The 21,398-nt window shown below is 42.2% G+C and overlaps 1 protein-coding gene across 8 annotated transcripts in view; it reads left to right on the top strand.

The window, feature by feature from the left end:
• The window catches only part of SRPK2 (SRSF protein kinase 2), an 89,960-nt gene that overhangs the window by 20,090 nt on the left and 48,472 nt on the right, over positions 1 to 21,398 (top strand). For 3 of the 8 annotated variants that reach the window (XM_081927695.1, XM_081927696.1, XM_081927701.1), the window contains exons 1-2: positions 4,089 to 4,286; positions 16,150 to 16,213. The exons of 3 other annotated variants lie outside the window; for them this stretch is intronic. In XM_081927695.1, coding sequence (XP_081783821.1) covers positions 4,145 to 4,286; positions 16,150 to 16,213 — 206 coding nt within the window. In that variant the 5' untranslated portion in view covers positions 4,089 to 4,144. Of the gene's footprint in view, positions 1 to 4,087; positions 4,287 to 16,149; positions 16,214 to 21,398 lie in introns of those variants that run through there. 2 more of the 8 variants (XM_081927694.1, XM_081927699.1) reach the window with 2 other exon arrangements.

Genomic DNA, 21,398 nt, shown 5'->3' with positions numbered 1-21,398 from the left:
CCCTTGCGTTGGATTCCGACTGCACCTGTGGAACATCCTCAGCAAAACTCTGTGAGATCAATGTCTTGCGCCCTCTCTTGGCGTCCCTGTTAGGCAACTGTGGAACCACCTCACAACTCTCAGAATCGCACTGTGCGAAACTTACCCACGCACCTGTGGCCTGGTACCTCTCTGGTGGAATACCCTTTGTTGTGCGACTGGACCTCCTAGGCACAAACTCAGGTGTTCCCTCTGACTCACTTTGATCAGCAGGTGTGTCCTCTGCATCATGGGATTCTCCTTCTGACTTAAAGCGTCTTCGAATCCTTTCCATCACGCTCACAGGAGAACTAGGCTCACTTTTGGGCACTCTCTTTACAACTTGTGGAGATGCCACATCCTGCTCTTGACCCTGGTCAGTGACCTGGTCGTCATCAGCAGCCTCAGCCTCTTCTTCCGCCTCATCAGAACTGTCTTCTGGATCAGAGAGACATTCTGATAGAACATCACGCCTGACAGGAGACTTTGACTTTACATCCTCCTCACAGAACTCAGCGTGTTTACTGATCAGCACCTTACTCTGATCACCTGAAGGGTAAGCAAACCGCCATGCACGGGCTTCTGGCTCATACCCACAGAAGATCATTTTCTGGAATTTGGCTCCATCTGGCCCTCGCAAAGCCTCAGGCACAGAGACAATCGCAGGAGACCCAAACCTGCGCAGAAAGTGAACCTGGGGTTTGCGGCCATTCAACAGAGAAAACGGAGTGTCACCTACCAGCGAATTGTAGGTCCTATTCCAGGTGAAGCATGCAGCTCTAGCCGCCTCCAGCCAAAACTGTGGAGGTAACTCAGACTCTGTAAGCATCACCTGTGCTGCTTGAACCAGAGCTCCACTCCTCAGCTCTGCCACCCCCCTCTGATTGGGTGAAGTAACTGTGTGACGTATCCCTTTCTCGTGAAAGAACTTCTGCAAAGCAGAACCAGTGTACCTAGCATTTCTGTCACTGATGATCGCTTGCACTCTGGTGGAGAACCTTAGTTCCACCCCCTCAATCCAGCTCTTGATCAGCTGTGCTGCATCCTCCTTGGATCTGAGACCATGAGTCCAGGAATTCTGCGAAAAATCATCCAGAAAAGTCAGCAGATACCTGGCCCCCCCTAGACTCTGTTCCCTGACAGAATTGGACAGATCTATGTGAACCAGCTCAAAAGGTTTGGTGGTAACCCGTTCCACCTTTGGGTAACTGCACCCTCACCTTTGCTTGCTTGCAAGTGTCACAATTAATGGCACTTCCACAATTTTGATTCCTACACCCCTTGGCAACCTCGGGCAGAGTCTGCAAGTCCTCTACCGACCCATGAATTGTTCTCTGATGCCATACGCATGCACATGAGGCATCATGAGCGGGAACTGTAGTACGCTGGTTGGGAACTGTAGCACGCGACGCTTGTGCTTTCTCAACCTTCCCCTCACCCCCAAGAGACGTTTTAAGAACGAAAAGATCATTCTGTCCCCGTTTCACTTCAACAAGTCGTCTTCCTTCTCTGGAGATTGTGCAGGAATCCCCCTGGAAACAAACCTGAAAACCCTTTTTTAACAAATAAGGCACAGATAACAAACAGTGATGAACCCCTGGAACAACACAAAAATCCACCGCCTCCTGCAAAACAGAAAGATATACATTAGTACACTTATCGATTTTCGATCTCTGTCCATTTGCGAACTTTACAGACTGTCCCTTTGAAACTGTCGTGCAATTCCACATCTCGACTGCAGGGGTCTCTGGAACCATGTTGCGGTTAGCTGCAGAGTCAATAACAAGGCTGAGCTCGAAATTTTCCACTCGGCCGTCTTCGAACAATGCCATGCTTGCAGAAACTTGATAAGACTCTTCCTGCTGCTTCCCCTGGTCACCTGCACGCTTGCCTGCCTTCCCAGGCCTGTTGCCATGGAAACCCGTCTGGTTCCCATGAGAAGTGTCCTTGCCAACATCCTGCCTCGGCTCTCTGCTCCGGTGGGGGCTACTGCCACACAGACGTTTAACTCCAGTGGAAAAACACTGCCCGGGGCTCCTGCCAGCTGGCCTGGCCTTCCTCCTTCTGGAACGGCGCCTCCCACCAGCCTGGCCCCCCCTGAAGCTGCTCTTCGCTTCAGCACAAGTGAAAAGTCCTTTAAACTTGCCTTTGGAACTCTTCGCCCCCCCGATCTGCTCACTAGCGCTCCTAGAGGCCAAGACATCGGGAACAGGGCCTGCCAGTCCAGCCTCTCCAGGACCCAGTCCATCACACAGACGTGTAGAAGCATTACAACAGCTCCCCAACACTGTCCCAGCCCCCATTGGGCTTTCTGGGCATCCTCCAGCCTCTCCTGGGCTTCCTCCAGCCCCCTCTGGCCTGGCTCCCGCTGAGCTTTCACACACACTCCTCAGCGCCTGCCAGGCGGCATGGGCCGATTCAACGCCCTCAAGATGAGGCTTCAGCGATTCATCAACGCATGCTCTGAGCATATCCAGCTCAAGTTGCATTCTCTGCTGGCTATCTTCAGCCCACGCAGCCCCACAGCTTGCAACGCCTGTTCCAGCTGCTGGCCAGCTAAGGGGTGATTTTGGCTCCCATTGGCTTGCTTCCCAAAGCCCCTCGACTAAGAACCATCCCCTTATTTGTCTGCTCCATATTGCCCAACTCTTTAGAGTGAGAGGCTCCAACGGTATATTCTGGCTTTTGGCCATCTTCTCCCGTTCTCCCAAGGTGCCCCAAGCTGTACTTACTCCGTACTCAGTGCTCAGTACCAGCTCCTACGGCTCTCCCTTGCTTGGAGTAACGATTCCAGCTGCTTTTAGCTCCAGCTGCTTCTCAGCTTCCGCCAGCTCTCTGTATCAGCAGCTCCTTGCCTCTGAAGCAGGCAAATACTCATCTGCTCTCCGGCATCCAGTCAGCTCCCGTTGGCCTCCGACGGCCCCTCAGCCTCAGAACGCTAACTTCAAAGCATTCCTGAGGCTCACAGCGTCTGCTTTACGAGCGTTGGCTGACCTCCCATAACCTCTTGGAAATCGATCTGCCGTGACACCTGATTACTTTATGATCGTCAATCAGCAGTTTATAACGGGTCCGGCACACTTCTTCAAAGCTGCGCCACTGTTGCTCCCTTCAGGTCACGGCTTAGCAGAGTAGAACACACAGCGGTGTAAAGCAGACTTACTTCCTTCTTCTGGCAAGCACACACAGACAGCTCCGTCTATTTACAGCTCTTTATTGAAACATTTCAGCTACAAAGACCGGGGCTTCTTTCAGCCATATCCAAAGGCACGTCTTTCTCTCTCACAGATACACAGAGAGAAGTGAAAGTACAGGGTAAAAGCTCCTCCTCCTTAGCTTCTAAAAGCTTCTGTCTCCTCCCGGCTTACGTCTGACGTCGGAATGTGACGCACACTCAGAACCCTTAACCATTTAAGTTCTGAACACTCACATTCCTTACTACATGTTACACATAGCAAGATGCCATATATCATACATCCTAAAATACAGACATCTCCCAGAACTAATGATAAATGATTGGCAGAGAGAGAGAGAGAGAGAGAAGTCACTGTGAAAAACATAGAGGGAGAAGTGAAGGGTAGGCCAGCCTAGATTTAATGGAAATCCAGAAGCTTCATTGCTGGAACAAATCCAGAGATACCCCCTCCCCAAAATAAATATGTTTTAGGAATTTTACTTCTCTTATATGAACTTCCTCTTGCATGCTGAGTTCCAGAATTCCTTTTACTCTCTTCTGATCAAAGGTAGTAAACAGGCAAGACACCCTATGTTAAAAGTATCGTTGCCTTTGACATCAGTAGAGCTTGCTGAATCCATAAAATAACTTTTAAAGAGACCTTCCATAAGGACGTAGCCGAACAATGACAGAGAAATTATCTAGAGCTAGCTCAGCAATATTAATACAATCTTCCAATTCATACAGAAATCAATAACCTTAGGGTAGCTTTAATACATATGCAAAAAGCCTGCATGTGGGGGGCCTACATCTTCAATAACTGCCCCCAGCACCTTCTGATGTCACAATATGTCCAGTGAACAAAAGGGTGGCTTGTCAGTTAAGTATTCAGGCAAGGTAGTAAGTTCAGGAAGAATTCACATGGTTACAGAACAGTGAGAGAGAAAATACATGGAAAGAGGGAGGAAGATCGAAGGAAGAAATGGCTGGGGAGAAGGACATCCACAACAATACAGAAGCACGTTGAATCCTCAGAGCCCAGGAATCATGGAAAATTCACAAAACAGCTCCGTATTCCTTGATATGTTCTTAGGTAAAGCTAATTATCATTATCAAAATGTATTTCATCAGCAACAAGGAATTAAACTCTCCCAAGTTCTCCTATAACCTCACTACATATTACATATGTTTCTCCATCTGGAGATAACCTTGGATGCTGATCTAGTTACCTTTTTTTAAGCTCTTACAGACATTTGATTGCTTTATTCTGTGCTTGTTACTCATCACTATTGAAAGAATGGTTCATGCATGCACACGTTAATCATTTGGGTGGTGAATTATATGTGTAAATGCCCTATCAAAGTTCAGACACAATTATAAATTTGTATAGCCCCATGTTCGCAGCCTTTCCCAAAAACCCACAAGAACCCTGTTGGATCAGACCAAGACTCCACTTAGTGTAGCATTCAGTTTCCAACAGTGGAAGCTACTTATGACCACTGATGTAGTTTCACTGTTAGGTGAAGGACCCACTTCTTTGCCCAGACTTTTGGAGCAGGGTGAGGTGTATTGTTACGCATTTGAATTTCTGTCACTGCTGCTACTTTATGTCTGAATTTTGTTTTATGCTGTTTTAGCTTTACTGTTTAATTGTGGTTTAGATCGGGGTAGCCAAGTTGATGGTTTCCATGTGTTTTGGAGTATGTTTCCTGTAACTCCTGAGCATTAGCTGTGCTGGCTGGGACTGATGGATCTTAGAAGGGCACTACGTTGGCTACTTTGGTTTACACTGTGTATATTCTGGAACTTGCATGTTGAGGGTAAAGTAAAGGTAAAGGTAGCCCTGCCCGTACGGGCCAGTCGTGTCCGACTCTAGGGTTGTGTGCTCATCTCACTTAAGAGGCCGGGAGCCAGCGCTGTCTGAAGACACTTCCAGGTCACGTAGCCAGCGTGACGAAGCTGCTCTGGCGAGCCAGCACCAGCACAGCACACGGAAATGCCGTTTACCTTCCCACTATAACGGGGTACCTATTTATCTACTTGCACTAAGGGGTGCTTTCGAACTGCTAGGTGGGCAGGAGCTGGGACCGAAAGACGGGAGCTCACCCCGCCGCGGGGATTAGAACCGCCGACCATACGATCGGCAAGTCCTAGGCACTGAGGTTTTACCCACAGCGCCACCCGCATCCCGTCATGTTAAGGGTAGATCTTCCCAATATTATTTTTATTTATTTTTGCATTGAATTGCTTTCCCAACCCTTCCTCTTAAAGTAGCTCAGGGGAGCAAGCAGTGAAACAGTGCAACTATACAAATAAAAACAAACAACATGGAGCTGCATTATAAACAAGGGACTTAGAGTGTGGTGTTCCATACATTGGACTTCATGAGCATCATTAGCTTTTGCACCAGCTTGCAAATGCAAGAGGCTGTAATGTGGATCCAGTCCTTGAGATCAATGCTTTGTCTTCTATCTTGGTTATGTCTATAAGGTATTGTTCCATTTTGAAGGGCAGGGAACAGGAAGTGGTTCCTGGGATGGTGGTGACACTGGGAAAGAGATGTGAGGGTTCTGAAAGGATCCTAGAGCTCTCCTACCTCCTTTCTAAAGCTGGAAAAGTGCTAAGTAGCCTTTGGGAAAGAGGTGAGAGGACTCTGGGACCCTGTCATAGAATCATAGAGTTGGAAGAGACCACAAAGGCCATTGATTCCAACCCCCTGCCAAGCAGGAAACACCATCAGAGCACTCCTGACATATGGTTGTCAAGCCTCTGCTTAAAGACCTCCAAAGAAGGAGACTCCACCACACTCCTTGGCAGCAAATTCCACTGTCGAACAGCTCTTACTGTCAGGAAGTTCTTCCTAATGTTTAGTTGGAATCTTCTTTCTTGTAGTTTGGATCCATTGCTCCGTGTCTGGAGCAGCAGAAAACAACCTTTCTCCCTCCTCGATGTGACATCCTTTTATATATTTGAACATGGCTATCATATCACTCCTTAACCTCCTCTTCTCCAGGCTAAACGTGCCCAGCTCCCTTAGCCGTTCCTCATAAGGCATCGTTTCCAGGCCTTTGACCATTTTGGTTGCCCTCCTCTGGACACGTTCCAGTTTGTCAGTGTCCTTCTTGAACTGTGGTGCCCAGAACTGGACACAGTACTCCAGGTGAGATCTGACCAGAGCAGAATACAGTGGCACTATTACTTCCCTTGATCTAGATGCTATACTCCTATTGATGCAGCCCAGAATTGCATTGGCTTTTTTAGCTGCCGTGTCACACTGTTGGCTCATGTCAAGTTTGTGGTCAACCAAGACTCCTAGATCCTTTTCACATGTACTGCTCTCAAGCCAGGTGTCACCCATCTTGTATTTGTGCCTCTCATTTTTTTTTTGCCCAAGTGCAATACTTTACATTTCTCCCTTGATTCCTCCTTCCCAATGCCACCACCAGAGCCTTGATGCCTCCTTCCCAATGCCACCACCATCCCAGGAACCACTATTTCCTGTTCCCTGCCATGTCTGGGGCTACCAAAAAAAGGCCATGTGAGGTTGGACCACCCTGTTTTATTATATGACATGAATGTGACAGCCTATGTCTCCATAAGTAAACCCTACTTTTTTCATTGTGTTACTCCTAAGTAAGTTTGTTTAGGAATGCAGCCATAGTCTTGGAAACCAATAATAATTTCTCTTGGGTCTTCATTCTGCTTGAAGGAGAAATGAGAACACATAGGGGCTAGGCCAACCAATGTTAATGCAAGCATTGTGTTCTGTCTCTTTTCCCTGCATGCATCACCTGAATTTTATTCTGAAAGAAGCCACAATTCGTTCACATGAGCAGCCTTATCCATATGGCATTGTGTTCTCTACCTATTCATTTTCAGCATAGTCTTCTTAGATTTAACTTGTGCTTCGCAACATTGTTCTTATCACAAACTTTTTTGAATTGTTTTCTGTACCCAAGTGTTTGACTTACCAATAGATCTCAATTTTACCCAAGAGCTCCATAACTAGCATTATTTTCCTCATACATTTTTAAGTGCTTCAGTAACAAAATGAGCATGATTGTGACAGACTAACCTCTTCTTATTTCTACCTTTGCTAACTCCAAAAATGTGTGGATCTTATCTAATGATAAATGCTTTTAGTAAAAGCAGTCGCTTAGTCTATTCCATATTGTTTCAGGATATACCTTTTTGGAAGTTGGAACGCTTCTTTCCAACATGTTATTTTCTTCTTTATTTTTCTGTATCTGTTTCTTAAATATCAGTGCCCCTTCTATTTTATAGGTCAGAGTTCTCTTCAGATTGTTTTAGCTGAATGTTTGAATGTGTTACAGAACCATAAAGAGCACCTTACAAAAAATGAGTCACCATCACCTTTTCCTTACGGATAAGACCTTAATTTCAGATCTTATTGCAGAATTGTTGAAACTGTTAAGTATGTAAGAAACTTATGGGTGTGATATTTATGGGGTATAATTTTTTTTTAAAAAAAAATCATGATCTTGATAATTTGCTAAATGCTTATTTTGAAGTTTAAACTTTCTAATTTCCCGCCAATTCTTTTGGAGCTGTGGGCTCCAAAAGCCAAAATTGAATACCCTTAAATTCTAAGCATACTCACCTGGGTTTGAAGCCTATTAAATTGTGGTATTTCCAGGTAAACATGAATCATAGAATTGTAGAGTTGGAAGGGACCCCAAGGGTCATGTAGACCAACCCCCTGCAATGCAGGAATTTCAACACACAATCCCCCATCCAATTTGAAACACTGCTTAGCTTTGCAAACATGCTAGCAGTTTTATTGCTGCACCACTAGGGTTACTAGGACGTGGGTGGTGCTGTGGGTTAAGCCACAGAGTCTAGGACTTGCCGATCAGAAGGTTGGTGGTTCGTATCCCCGCAACGGGGTGAGCTCCCGTTGCTCGGTCCCAGCTCCTGCCCACCTTGCAGTTCGAAAGCACGTCAATGTGCAAGTAGATAAATAGGTACCGCTCCGGCGGGAAGGTAAACAGCGTTTCCGTGCGCTGCTCTGGTTCGCCAAAAGCGGCTTAGTCATGCTGGCCACATGACCCGGAAGCTGTACGCCGGCTCCCTCGGCCAGTAAAGCGAGATGAGCGTCGTAACCCCAGAGTCGGTCACGACTGGACCTAATGGTCAGGGGTCCCTTTATCTTTACCTTTTTATTAGGGTTATTATGGTTGTGATTGTGCTGATTCCAATTGGAGAGGTGAGGTGAGAATTAAATAGATGAGATTTTAAAGAGTTTTAGGTGAACCATGCAAATTGTTTGCAACTCCAAGCAACTGCTACCTCATATCTAGTTAAACCACCAAAACACTAGCTGCAAATTTTCCTCTGGCATTTTCTTCCTATTAAAAAAATAGTTTTAATTAAAAAGGGTAGCTAAGATCAGGAAGTCTATAATGAGATGATATAATTATGAACTCAATATACACAGGTTTTTTTTTTACTTCTTAGACATTCTGTTTGGGTTAACTATGCATAATCGATTGCTTAAGAGGAATAACAAGGACTATACAAAATGCCCTGTGGGTTTGCTCCAGTTACAGTTTTTGGTCTGCTTACTAGAGAAGCTAAACCAGAGAGGCAGAGGCACGATGCAACCCAAAGCTCTTGGGAGGTGAAGGGCAAATTAGTTTTTCTGCATGGGAAAATGTCTCAAACTTTTATGACATTTCAGTGTTGTATTAAGCCAGCATGTGTTGCCGCTTTTTGTAGTTAATTCAAATGAATAATTTTGTAGGAGCCAGGCTTGTAATCCAAACAAACATCTGCTTCCAATAAAACATTGACATTGTCAGATATTTCCTATTTGTTTATCTACATAGTATTTATTAATTAATTTATTAAATTTCTATACTGCCCTTCATCCAAGGAACACAGGGTGGTTTACAATATAAAATCAATAAATACATACCGTAGGAATAAACAATGTCTGTACAGTTTTAATTATCCAAAGCCTGCAAGAATAGGAATGTTTTATTTCTGGAGGTTGTTTATGTGTTCTTCTTGTAACTTGTTTTTTCCCCTCCAGAGTGGAGAATAGGCACGTTTTTTTCCTGTTTAATGTTTAATATATATATCTTTAGGTAAAGTACTTACTACTTACTTACTAATGCTGTCAGGAGCTTTCTGTGGCCATTTCCTGTTTGATTTGTGGTCTCATGTATAAACAGAAGCTGCAAAACAGGTCCAGGCATGGTTATCAGTCATTATTTTCTAATAGCCTGCCGGAAATCCTAATTCCACTACAGCATGGCATGCAGCAATAAAATTGGGTAGAGCTTATTGTCAAAAGCAAAAGCCAAACCCACAACTTCATATGCAGAGTTTGGTTTGTACCAGAAAATGTACATATATTTTTGTATTTGAATGTTATTAAAAGCCATATAATTACTGTACAAAAGGCCAGAACGATGACTTTACATTAAAAAAGGGAATCTGCAGCAAAACGTTCCTGTGTAGAATGCTGCTACTCAAGTTTATGTCTGTCAGTATTTCATGTCCACTGAGTGTTTTCAGTGCTCATTGTGGTGTTTCGGGCAGGGGTTGTACTTCTACAAACCAGGTTTCCTTGTGTCTTCTGATACCTATGCAGAGTTACATTGGAATAAACCCTGTTAAATCAGTGGGATTTTCTTCAGAGTCCATATGTACAGGATCCCGATCAACCTGTTTCTAATTTAAGGGAGCTTGCTGATTAGGAACATAAGAATCATGTTGCTGATCAGACCAGAGACCCTCCAGATGATAATAGACTCCAGCTGCTATCAACCCTAGCCAGCATGGTTGATTCATTCTTGAGAATGATGAGAGCAACAAATCAAAAGTCTTAGTCCTACCTTCACAGTAGTCAACCAGATGTCTATGAGAAGCCCATGAGCAGGACATTTGTATAAAGTAGACCTAATATTTGCAGACAACCTGCAAATAATCTACCATAGTCAATGCTACTGTTCAGAGATTTAGGCTTTTTCTTTGTGGTTGCTTATTTAGGAGCAAGTATTTGGGATGCAGGTGGCGCTGTGGGTTAAACCACAGAGCCTAGGACTTGCCGATCAGAAGGTCGGTGGTTCGAATCCCCGCGACGGGGTGAGCTCCCATTGCTCGGTCCCTGCTCCTGCCAACCTAGCAGTGCGAAAGCACATCAAAGTGCAAGTAGATAAATAAGTACCACTCCGGCGGGAAGGTAAACGGTGTTTCCGTGCGCTGCTCTGGTTCACCAGAAGCAGCTTTCTCATGTTGGCCACATGACCCAGAAGCTGTACACCGGCTCCCTCGGCCAATAAAGCGAGAAGAGCACCGCAACCCCAGAGTTGGTCACGACTGGACCTAATGGTTAGGGGTCCCTTTACCTTTACCATTAAACTCATCTGGGTATCCAGTTTTACAATTGGACTGTATGTGAATTAAAAATCTACACCAGATTTGTTATTCAGGAATTATTCAGGACACCAGCTAAGTGACACTTAGCGCTCATGATAACTTTTTGGCTGTCCCTTGTGCCAGACATGCAGGCACCTTCTTGTAGTGGGTTGCTCTTCTAAAGAGCATTATGGGTGAGCAGCCATATGTGTTCTGTGACACTTCGTTCTCAGGGTTCTGCCTCCTGCTGGCCAGTGCTGGGATAAATGGCACAACCTGTCTCCTAAGAGGACCCATCTCAACTCTGAGCATGCTGCAAAACCCTCAGTTATATATTATGAGTATGGCTTTGCAGTTTTAGATTATGCTGAAAAAATAGCTTCCATCAGCATTTTGTATAACTATCAACCACTTTCAAACTATTTTCTGCTATTCACTGTTATCTTAAATAGTACAATTTGTAGATTATGAATAATCTACAATATGTATTCATTTATCCCATTCTCTATTTGGACTCTTAAAAAGCAGTCACACTGTATATCAACCCATATAACATGTTTTAGTTCAGTATTTAATGGATTCAAATAATCATTGCGGAAGGCAGTAGCTTGTAAAGTAACAACTTGAGTTCAACCACTGATAGGGTACATAAGACACTGACTTATTTTGGTGTTCCCTTGAAAGATAGCTGCAGTTTGAGTTGTTTCAGGAAGTGTGAATTTCTCCCCTACTCTTTAAGATACCTACCACAATGCTTTCTTCTTTTTTATTTTTTTAAATGCATCCTAAAACCTTTTCAACCTATCTCTGAAAACTAAGAGAAAGTCAGATATGTTACCAGCCTTTCTTTCTTGGTTCTCCTACTGTTAGATTGTTCTATCTTGATCTTGAGACTGAAAACTGGTTTTTATATGCATGTTACTACTAGGTAAATAAAATGCTTTTATATGTTTCCAGTATACATGTATACTGGGACTAAGGAGCAAGTTATAGGTATTACTTGTTTTACAGTAGTTAAGTGTTGCTCTGGGGGTGTTTCGATGATATGATCAGTAATGATCTAGAGTTAGGGATGAGCAATGAGGTTGCCAGGTTTTATGATCCCCCCAAATTTTTCAAGGTTGTTGAAAGAAAAAGAGATTGTGAGGAGGTAAATGGGCAGTAAAATGACAAATGAGATTCAGTGTAAACAAGTGTAAAGGGTTGTACACTGTGTGTGTGTGGGTGGTTGTGGTGAAGATCCCCACTTCACATATACACTTGTGGGGTCTGAACTGGGGGTGACTCACCAGAAACAGGACCTTGTGGTCATAGTGGATAGCTCAATGTAGTTGGAACAGCTGTGAAAAAGGTGAATTCCATGTTAGGGATCATTAGGAAAGCGATTGAAAGTAGACCTGCCAATATAATAGTGCTGTGATAAAAAATCCATGTTAAGACCACTCTTGGGAATGTCTCATCTCATAAAGGACATTGTAAAGTTGGGCAGAGTTCAGAAAAGGGCAACCTAAATTGTAGTGGAACAACTTTCTTGTGAGTAAAATTGAAAACATTTGGGTTTTCTAATAGAAAAAAGGCAAATAACATGGTAGAGGTGTAAGATTATGCATGCTGTGAAGAAAGTGGACAGGGAGATGTATTTTCTCCCTTTTTCGTAAAACTAGAACCTGAGGCCATCCAATAAAGCTTATTTCTGGAAGATTCAGAAGAGGCAAAGTGAAGTATTTCTTCACACAGTACATAGCAAAAGTATGGAATTCATTCCCATAACATGAACGTAGGTCCACTAACCTGGATGACTTCAAAAGAGAATGAGCCTATCAGACGCTTCTAGCTACAATGGTTATATTCTGTCTCCGTTGTTGGAGGCCTTATGGTGCTAAATGCCAGTTTCTGGGAATCACCAGTCGGGGAAGTGCTTTTATACAGGACCTGCTTATAATCTTCCCACAAACTTATGATTGGCTGCTGTGAGAACAGAATGCTCGACTAGCTGGGCCCTTGATCTAATCCAATGGGGTCTCCTTATGCTTGTCCCTTTATTAGGTTAGAAATCCACTTTTGATAAGCAGTTCATAGATTAGGGGAAGGCAGACTTCCAGGACCTGTTTTGTGTGGTGTTAAACCCTCAGGAGCCATCAACTGGGCCGAGGCACAAAATAAATTAAAGAACAGGGTACCAATGAGCAGCTGCTGAGACCAGGAATTTGTTTTGGGTACCAGAACTGAGCTCACAGTCCTACCTCAGAAAAATCTGTTGCTGGTTGCCTTCTTTATTTCAGCATTCTTAATTTAAAGGGAAAGGCCATTTTGTTGCTGCCATGGTTAAACAATTGGCTGCTCAGAAAGCCTTTCTGATCTACTGCTAATCACCAATAGATCCAGATCTACCTTTTGTGCATCCCTGATCTATGTGAGTGAAGGAATGGCTACATATTTGTAACCGCTCTTTTCCAAGTTCTTCTGCTTTGTTCACACATTCTCTCCATTTTGCTTTCTTAATCCTAGGATTAGAGGGTGATAGCCCGTGCTGAAATCAGTAGATCTACTCCGAGTATGACTACTGTTAGATATTGCCCAATGAGCTGGAGCGAAATGAATAAATCCCTATGCTCTAAGCCAGGTTATCCAATACAAAAGAATTCCTAACAAGACTGTGGATAATTTCTGAAAGAGAATCCATGGTTCCTTGACTGCTGGGATAGCTCAATCCGTAGAGCATGAGACTCTTAATCTCAGGGTCGTGGTTTATGTTTATGCATTGCAAGGGTTTGGACTAGATGATTCTCATGGTCCCTTCGAATTCTATGATTCTATTTTTAGTTGCCCTAAAAATTTGAAATGTAAAGGGTAGTTTCCTGTCTTTTACTGAATGGAATAAATTATTATTACCACTTTATTTCTCCCTCATTTCACCATCTTAAATATTTTTGAGCAGACAGAATTCCTCCCCCCCCCCCTTGCATCAGCAGACTTCATTCATTCAACTTTTCCTTGAGTGGAATGAAGCTAAACCCTTATGTGTAGCTTTTCTATTAGTGTTTTCCAGCTGCCTATCATTTTAAATGTAGCACTTGAAAGTGAACACAGTACAGTGGTACCTTGGTTTAAGGACAGCTTAGTTTATGAACTACTTGGGTTAAGAACGCTGCAAACCTGGAAGGTGTTTTGGTTTGTGAATACTGCCTTGGAATAAGAACATGTTTCGCTTCCTGTTAAGTGTGTTCCATTTGTAAATTGAGTGCCCTGCTGCTATGGGGAAAGCACACCTTGGTTTAAGAACGCTTTGGTTTAAGAACAGACTTCCAGAACGGATTAAGTTCATAAACCAAGGTACCACTGTACTCAGAATGAGGCTTGATAACTGTTGAGTTGAACAGTGCTTTTTGCTGAATCTACGGAACAGTACTTCTTTGAATGTAATCTAAAATGTCTTTTGCACATCAACAATTAGTTGGTGCCTACTAGATTTCTTAAATGTTCTTTAGAACTGTTGCTACCTAGTCATTTATTCCCCATCTTTGGTCCAAACTGAATCTTACCTTAAACAGATAGGTTACTGTATGAATGTTTTTAACTTTTAGAAAAGGGGCTGTGGGGGGAATCAGGATTGGCTTTAAAGCTCCCACCCTAATAGATTCCCCCGCCCTGTGGGAGGGATGCTGTCAGTGGCACCAGTAGCATTCCCTCCTACGCTAAGTAACTTCAGGGTTGCAGAGGGTGTGTGTGTGTGATTATTTGTTGGGACTACCACACAGGAGAAGATAATGGACCCCGAGGCCTAGAGTCCTAATCCCAATTGTCCTCCCTCGGGCTTCCATTTTAAAAGTAAAAAAGAATTGTGCCATGTCAAACTTATGTGCTTAACATAGGCCACAATCATACCATGCATTTAAAGCTCTTTAAACAGTCATGGGTTTCCCCAAATAATACTGGGAGCTGTAGTTTAAGTGTGCATAGAGCTGTTAAAGGTAAAAGTAAAGGGACCCCCGAACATTAGGTCCAGTTGCGGACGACTCTGGGGTTGCGGTGTTCATCTCGCTTTACTGGCCGAGGGAGCTGGTGTACAGCTTCCGGGTCATGTGGCCAGCATGACTAAGCCTCTTCTGGCGAACCAGAGCAGCGCACAGAAACGCTGTTTACCTTCCCGCCGGAGTGGTACCCATTTATCTACTTGCACTTTGACGTGCTTTTGAACTGCTAGGTTTGCAGGAGCAGGGATCGAGCAACGGAAGCTCACCCCTTTGTGGGGATTCGAACTGCCGACCTTCTGATCAGGAAGCCCTAGGCTCTGTGGTTTAGACCACAGCGCCACCTGCGTCCTCTTAGAGCTGTTAGGAGACCCCTATTCCGATCACAGAGTTCAAGTCCTAGAAGGGTTTAATAAACAATCTCTCTTTGCAAGGAACTCTGGGAATCACAGCTCTGTAGGTCTCTTAACAGCTCTCACCCCAGTTACAAAATACAACTTCCAGAATTATTTGGGAGAAGCTATGACTGTTCAAAGCGGTATCACACTGCAATAAATGTATGGTCTCAGTGTGGCCACAGTTGGCACAAAGACTGGTTCTCTTCTTTGCCGAAATTCATTTTTAGTTAGTGTTGTTTTTATAGGTATCTAGCATATTGAGATGTTGCTGAATGTTTCAGTATGTTTTGCAAGAAAACTGTTAACATTTGAAGCATATTTCATACATATTAAGTGTGTAGTTCAATGCTGCAATTTTCATACAGTTGACATAAAACTAATGAGAAACCGCTTAGAAAAGAGAACATTTGAAAACATTAAAAAATGTATAAGCTTTGATTTTGATATGGAATTCACAGATGGTATGGCAGTTCCCTTCCCCTTACAAAGAGAGTAAAATTGATTATCCTTTTCACATCTAGTTGGTGTTCTCAGACAATTTCAGCTTGGGGAAATATAATATGCCAGCCCAGGTCTGAGGGTGTTGCTGTTTGTTGGTTGAGAGCATTAGAAGGGGGAAGCTTCAGATAGGAGAAAATATTTCTTTTTACTTTCATGATTTGGTGCCCTATAAATCTGGAAATGCAGGTTATTTAATACTGTACTGCTCATATATCCAATCCATATATTCACATGTAAACACCTTCCTTGTGACAGCGATTCAGTCCCCCTCCCCCAACCTGGAATCTCTTGAAGCGATGACATATTTCAACAAAAAGATTTCTTGCCGTCTCGCTGTGTATCTCAATAAACCATTTGTTGGATTTTTCGTAGTAGCTGGAATGTGCCTCTGCATGCAGTCTGTTCTCAGAATCATCTGGTAAATGTCGGTTCAGCCTCAAAAGAGGAAACACCCCTCTGTGTAAAAGAAATGGTACTTCCTGCTTTCATAAACAGTCATGTGCATAGTTTAGCAAGGCCTGATGCCTCTGGAGCTTTTTCTTTTATAGCACCATAGAATCTGCCTCTGCAGAAGTACAGTGAATCTTGTGGCTTCGTTTGGAACAAAGGGGATTATTAGGGGGAAAGATCTCTCTCGAATAAGGCATTGGAAAACAAGGGCAGGCAGTCTTTGGTTGTGAATATTTTCTGATTTTTCCAGAAATCAAGCAGAAGATTGAGCTGCTGATGTCAGTTAACTCTGAGAAGTCGTCCTCTTCAGAAAGGTACAGCTACATTTCCTGCATGAACAATTAATGGTGTAGTAATGCTAAGACGCAGTATAGGGTATTTTTCCTTTCCAGTGTGCCAATTGTGTTGATGTATTGCATGCTTGCCATTGTAATCTATTAATTGAATCTGTTGCTGGTTAAGCTTTGCGACAGTGGCAAATGCTTATTATTTCATGTTTTTTTTTTTAAAAAATGAGGGCTAATCTGTGCAGCATGCAAATCCATAATACATCGTCTGGTACATACGTGTTTATACTGTTGCTGCAGTGTGTGTGTGTGTGTGTGTGTTTCCGTGTGTGTTTCCACCCATGAAAGCATCTTGATTTTTAAATCTAGATTGAGAGATGTTGCACGCACGCACACACACACACACACACACACATGTACATACATACATAGACATGCATATATCAGATAATGTCACTTAAAAAGAGGATTGTACTTGAATTTAGGCTAGGAGAAAATAAATTCTGTTAAAAGCAGTATGTTAGGTTGAAAGGGAGTGTCCTTTGCTAATAGCTTAGGAATTGCAAACCTATGAATTAGTCACATTCCGTGTGAGAGATGTGATGCTGCTTCAAGTCTGTGCTAGGAAATGGAGCAGTCACTGCATGCAGTAATGGTTCATGCCTGCAGGTAAGGACAAAATGACTCAGAAGTGTTTTTAGAACAAATCATTTTGTCTGTCAATCTGCTTCTAATATCCATTAGTAATTTAATTTTGCATTATTTATGTAACCTTTTGGTTTTCTTGGTATGTAGCATGGGTATCAAACCTGTTCAACCATCTTTGCTGTAAGATTAATTTTTGACAGTAGAATGTATACTAAATAAATTATGTTTCATATATAGCAACACTAGTTCTGTTACTAAACCTACATTAATCTTTCCATCTCAGATCTATATTGTGATATCCATTTCTTTTATAGGAGACGATGGCATAATGATTGATTCAGTAAACCTAAATTCTGATTTTATGTTGAATATTCATCAAAATGGACATAAGAGAGCACAGTTCCAATGCAGTAGATGTATCTCAGCTAATCAGGAGGATATAGGGCATATAATTAAAACAGAACCTCGACTGTATGCTTTGTATAGCTTTACAATAATAGCCATTTAATTGGATTTGTAAATTTTAAAAGGGAGAGCAAGCTACTGTAATCAACCAGGATTGCTTTAATTTTATCATAGAGATGCAAGATATTCACAGCAAAGAAAAATGCATAAAATGGTGTGTGGGGTGGAGTAGGGGATCAAGGAAGGCACATTTTCATTTTGGTGATTTTTTTTTAAAGGGGTATTTTCAGAATTGAGAAATGTAATGAAAGGGTTTAGTCGTTTTGCTGTAGAAATAGAAACTCGGAATTAAAATGCTAATTGGGTTGTGTTCAGCTTTTCCATCCCTAACCTGGTTCTATATGAGCTATAAATGTTTTGCCAATAAAATGGAGGTGATGACGTTAGGGAAGAGGATGGAGATGAAAATAGCACAGGCAAAGAATGCCAACTATGATTTTAGGTTTTCTCTTTAAAAGAATGGCACTGATACTGGGGTGAAATGAATGAGAGCATTGTTGTGTTTGATATATATGTGTATATATATATAATATATATATACATACATATACTGTACATAATGAAGGAGCTGATAACTCATGCTGTTCAGAAATACATTTTAACTGTGAAATGAAACTGGCATCTAATTGGAATTAATCTTCTTCTTTAATGCATAAATACACATAATAAGATAGGGAGGAAGTAAATTTAAGGGCAGACATTGTGCTAATGGACCATGAGAAATGTCCTTGATTGGCAAGGAAAGCAACAGCATATATCATAATACGAATATAAATGAATGTACCATATAGATATATCTTTACAAACTGTAAATTTTAAAGACCACATTGTGGATTAGCTGTGGTCAGACAGGAAGTCCTAGATATTTTAGCCTTTTGATATAATTTCATAGACATGTACTTTATAAAAACCACGGAACTGCAGAAGTATGTCTTTCTTGCATTGCTCCCAATGTAGGGAGAGTTAGTTACATCTAAACGAGACCAACTTTTTCTAGATTGGTCCTGTGTGAGTTAAAAATGTATTTTTTATGTTACTGACTACAAGGAGATAATAGTATTTCAGAATCTCTGTGCCATTTTTTTAAATAAATTACTTAGGAAATGTAGATTAGCACTATTATTATTACTATTATTTATTTATTTTGCTAGCAGGTAGGAAATCTAAAGTTTGGGATTAGTGTAAAGCGAACATAAGCCCTGAAAGCTGCAAACTCAAATGAAGGTGTGTGGAGACTCTATACAAACTGACAACATCAATAAGGATAATATTTGTGGTCTGTGGGTCAGAACACACATGGAAAACCCTACTCCTGCACTGAACATCTTCAGAACATTCCAGAGCATGGTTGAGGAACCTGTGGCCCTCTAGACCAGGGCGGTCCAATGAGCGGCCATGAAGCCCTTTTTATCTGGCCCTTGACAACATTTGATGCCTCCTGCCAAGCCTTCATTTTGCCTACCCAAAGATGGATATGTGAGCCACTGGGCTTTGGGAAGGCAGTGTGAGGGTCCTGATAGGGTCCTAGAGTCCCTCCGCCTCCTTCCCAAAGCCTAGTTAGCGCTTTCCCAGCTTTGGGAAGGATGTGGGAGGGCTCCAGAATGCTGCCAGAACCCCACTCCTCCTTCCAAAGGCCAGTTATTTGGCTTTTGGAAGGCAGCACGAAAACTGGGTATGTGTGTCAAATTTTGGCCTTCCCCCTGCCTGCATATGACCCACAGGTTCCATGCTGAAGTACTCTTGCGACCCACTTAGTATGAAAAATTGGATGCCCTGTCCTAGATATTGTTGGGCGTAACATCCGCCTTCATCCATAACCATGGATCATGGTGTCTGAGGGCCGCAGGTCCCTCACCCTTGTTCTAGACCTAGAGCTAAAAATCTTTGACTTTTGCACATTCACGACTATTGGACAATGTGTGAAAACCTGCTCCTGCTGTTCACGCTGCTAGTTTGTACATACTCTCCATTCTTTCATGTGAACGCTTGCAGTCATTGGTGTTGTTCACACATTTATTTAAACTCTCATGAATTGGAACAGTATACAGATGTCTGATCATACAGTGATGGGGTTTTCCAGAAGTGCCTTTGATGTCCTAAATCAATTGTGTTTTAGGCTCTGATTTAGCACGTTTTGCTTATATTTAGCAAACAAAATGTTAAAATACACCACGTTGATTTTATATGCTGTATAAATATCTCAAAGGTTTTTCTAATAGCTGACGTTGAACTGATATTTTTCATTTGGATTTTTTTTTTTTTAAATAAAGCACATATAGGCCCAATTCACATATCTTGTTAAAATTGTGTCCATACTGCTATTCCCAAGTGGCTGGAAACCTACAAACCAGTGCTTGTGGTTCATTTATATCCGAATTACCGTATTTTTCGCACTATAAGACGCACCAGACCACAAGACGCACCTAGTTTTTGGAGGAGGAAAACAAGGAAAAAATATTCTGAATCTCAGAAGCCAGAACAGCAAGAGGGATCGCTGCGCAGTGAAAGCAGCAATCCCTCTTGCTGTTCTGGCTTCTGAGATAGCTGCGCAGCCTTCATTCACTCCATAAGACGCACACACATTTCCCCTTACTTTTTAGGAGGGAAAATGTGAGTCTTATAGAGCAAAAAATACGGTAACTATGAGAAGAAGCTGCATTTGATAGTTCACATGTGTGAAACCAACACTCGGGTTTTCTCTGCACTCTGGGAAAAGATATGCTTGCGTGTTCACAGTAAGCCAGAGTTTGACATACCTGTGCTGTGCAAATCAGGCCCTGATGTGATTTATTTTGAACAAATTGATACTATCATAATTGGAATATTTGGTAATAGTTCAAGAAATGCAGATAAATGGCATACACATCTCTAACATGTTCTAAATTTTAACAACAGAAAGAGAACACATGAATTTTAGCGGAGAGCGAAAGCGGTAATGTAAATTGCATGCTTCATAGGGATAGTCACCTCAAATTGCCTGGTTTTACTGAGATTGTGTCCATTATGTTACCTTTCTAAAACAAGACATTTTTTAGAAATGGAAATTTTTCTGTGGAATATAGTGTTGGGAAAATTTCCATCTTGAAAAATGTTCTGCTCAATATCACTGCACACATGGTTGCCACTTTGCAAGCTTTCACATTTAGGCTGCGTTTCTATGCGTACTTTCCTTGAATTAAACTCCATGAAACACACTTGGATTTTCTTCTGAGTGAACATGCATAGGATTATGCTATTAGTTATGCCGTAAAGGGAAAGGGACCTAGTAGAGTAATGATAAGAAGAGCATTGGATTCGGAAGGCTTCAAATTTGTTAGAGTTGAAGATTGTAGTGCTGGAAAGCAACTAATCCATGTCATCCAAAATGTTGATAAACACTCTGACAGCACCTATGTTCCTAGAGAAAATGACTCATCAGGATTGGCTCTCTAAGAGTCTCTTCTCCATCTATCTATTTTCTTTTTTTGAAAGCCATGTTTACACTTACACTCTAGTGTTTAACTTGCATGATACTCTTTGCTTCATTTGATCATGCTCTATTCTGGTTTTAAAACTGGGCTTGATCAGTTTGTCAATAATGGGTTTTGCTTCCTTGATTTGCATCAGCTTTTTGTTTGGTTGATAGTGAAATGAATTATATATTTTTTTAAAAAATTGAAAATACAGAGCTTTGGACTCTTGCCTGCCAGCCATTCTATAAAAGGTGTCCACAAAAGATGATTAATACCTTAGCGAGAATTGTGAGATTCCTGCACTGCATGGGGTTGGACTAGATGACCCTCGGGGTCCCTTCTACGATTATATCAAATAGAAGATGAATGCTTTAGATAATGGGGTGGGTGGGTGTCCAATATGTTTCTGTATTTGGGATTAGTGTGATGGAGTTTTCTTTTGGCATTTCTGTTGGAAGTTAGTAGTAAACTATCCCTGCAAATAAGTACAGACTTCCCAGCTCCCCCAAAACTTTACCAGTTGGCATTCATGCATGTACCTAAATATGGCTAGACACCTTGAGCAGTGATCCGGAAAACGCTTTCAGTTACTCACTCGCCCCCAGGGAGTAGCACAGCTAGAAGCAGCCTTAATGTCTTCCTCTCTA

This window comes from Podarcis melisellensis, assembly GCF_964234715.1.
Source record: "Podarcis melisellensis genome assembly, chromosome: 10".
Classification (NCBI taxonomy): domain Eukaryota; kingdom Metazoa; phylum Chordata; class Lepidosauria; order Squamata; family Lacertidae; genus Podarcis; species Podarcis melisellensis.
The sequence above is the reverse complement of the archived record's forward strand: the minus strand, read 5'-3'. Positions and strand labels throughout refer to the sequence as shown.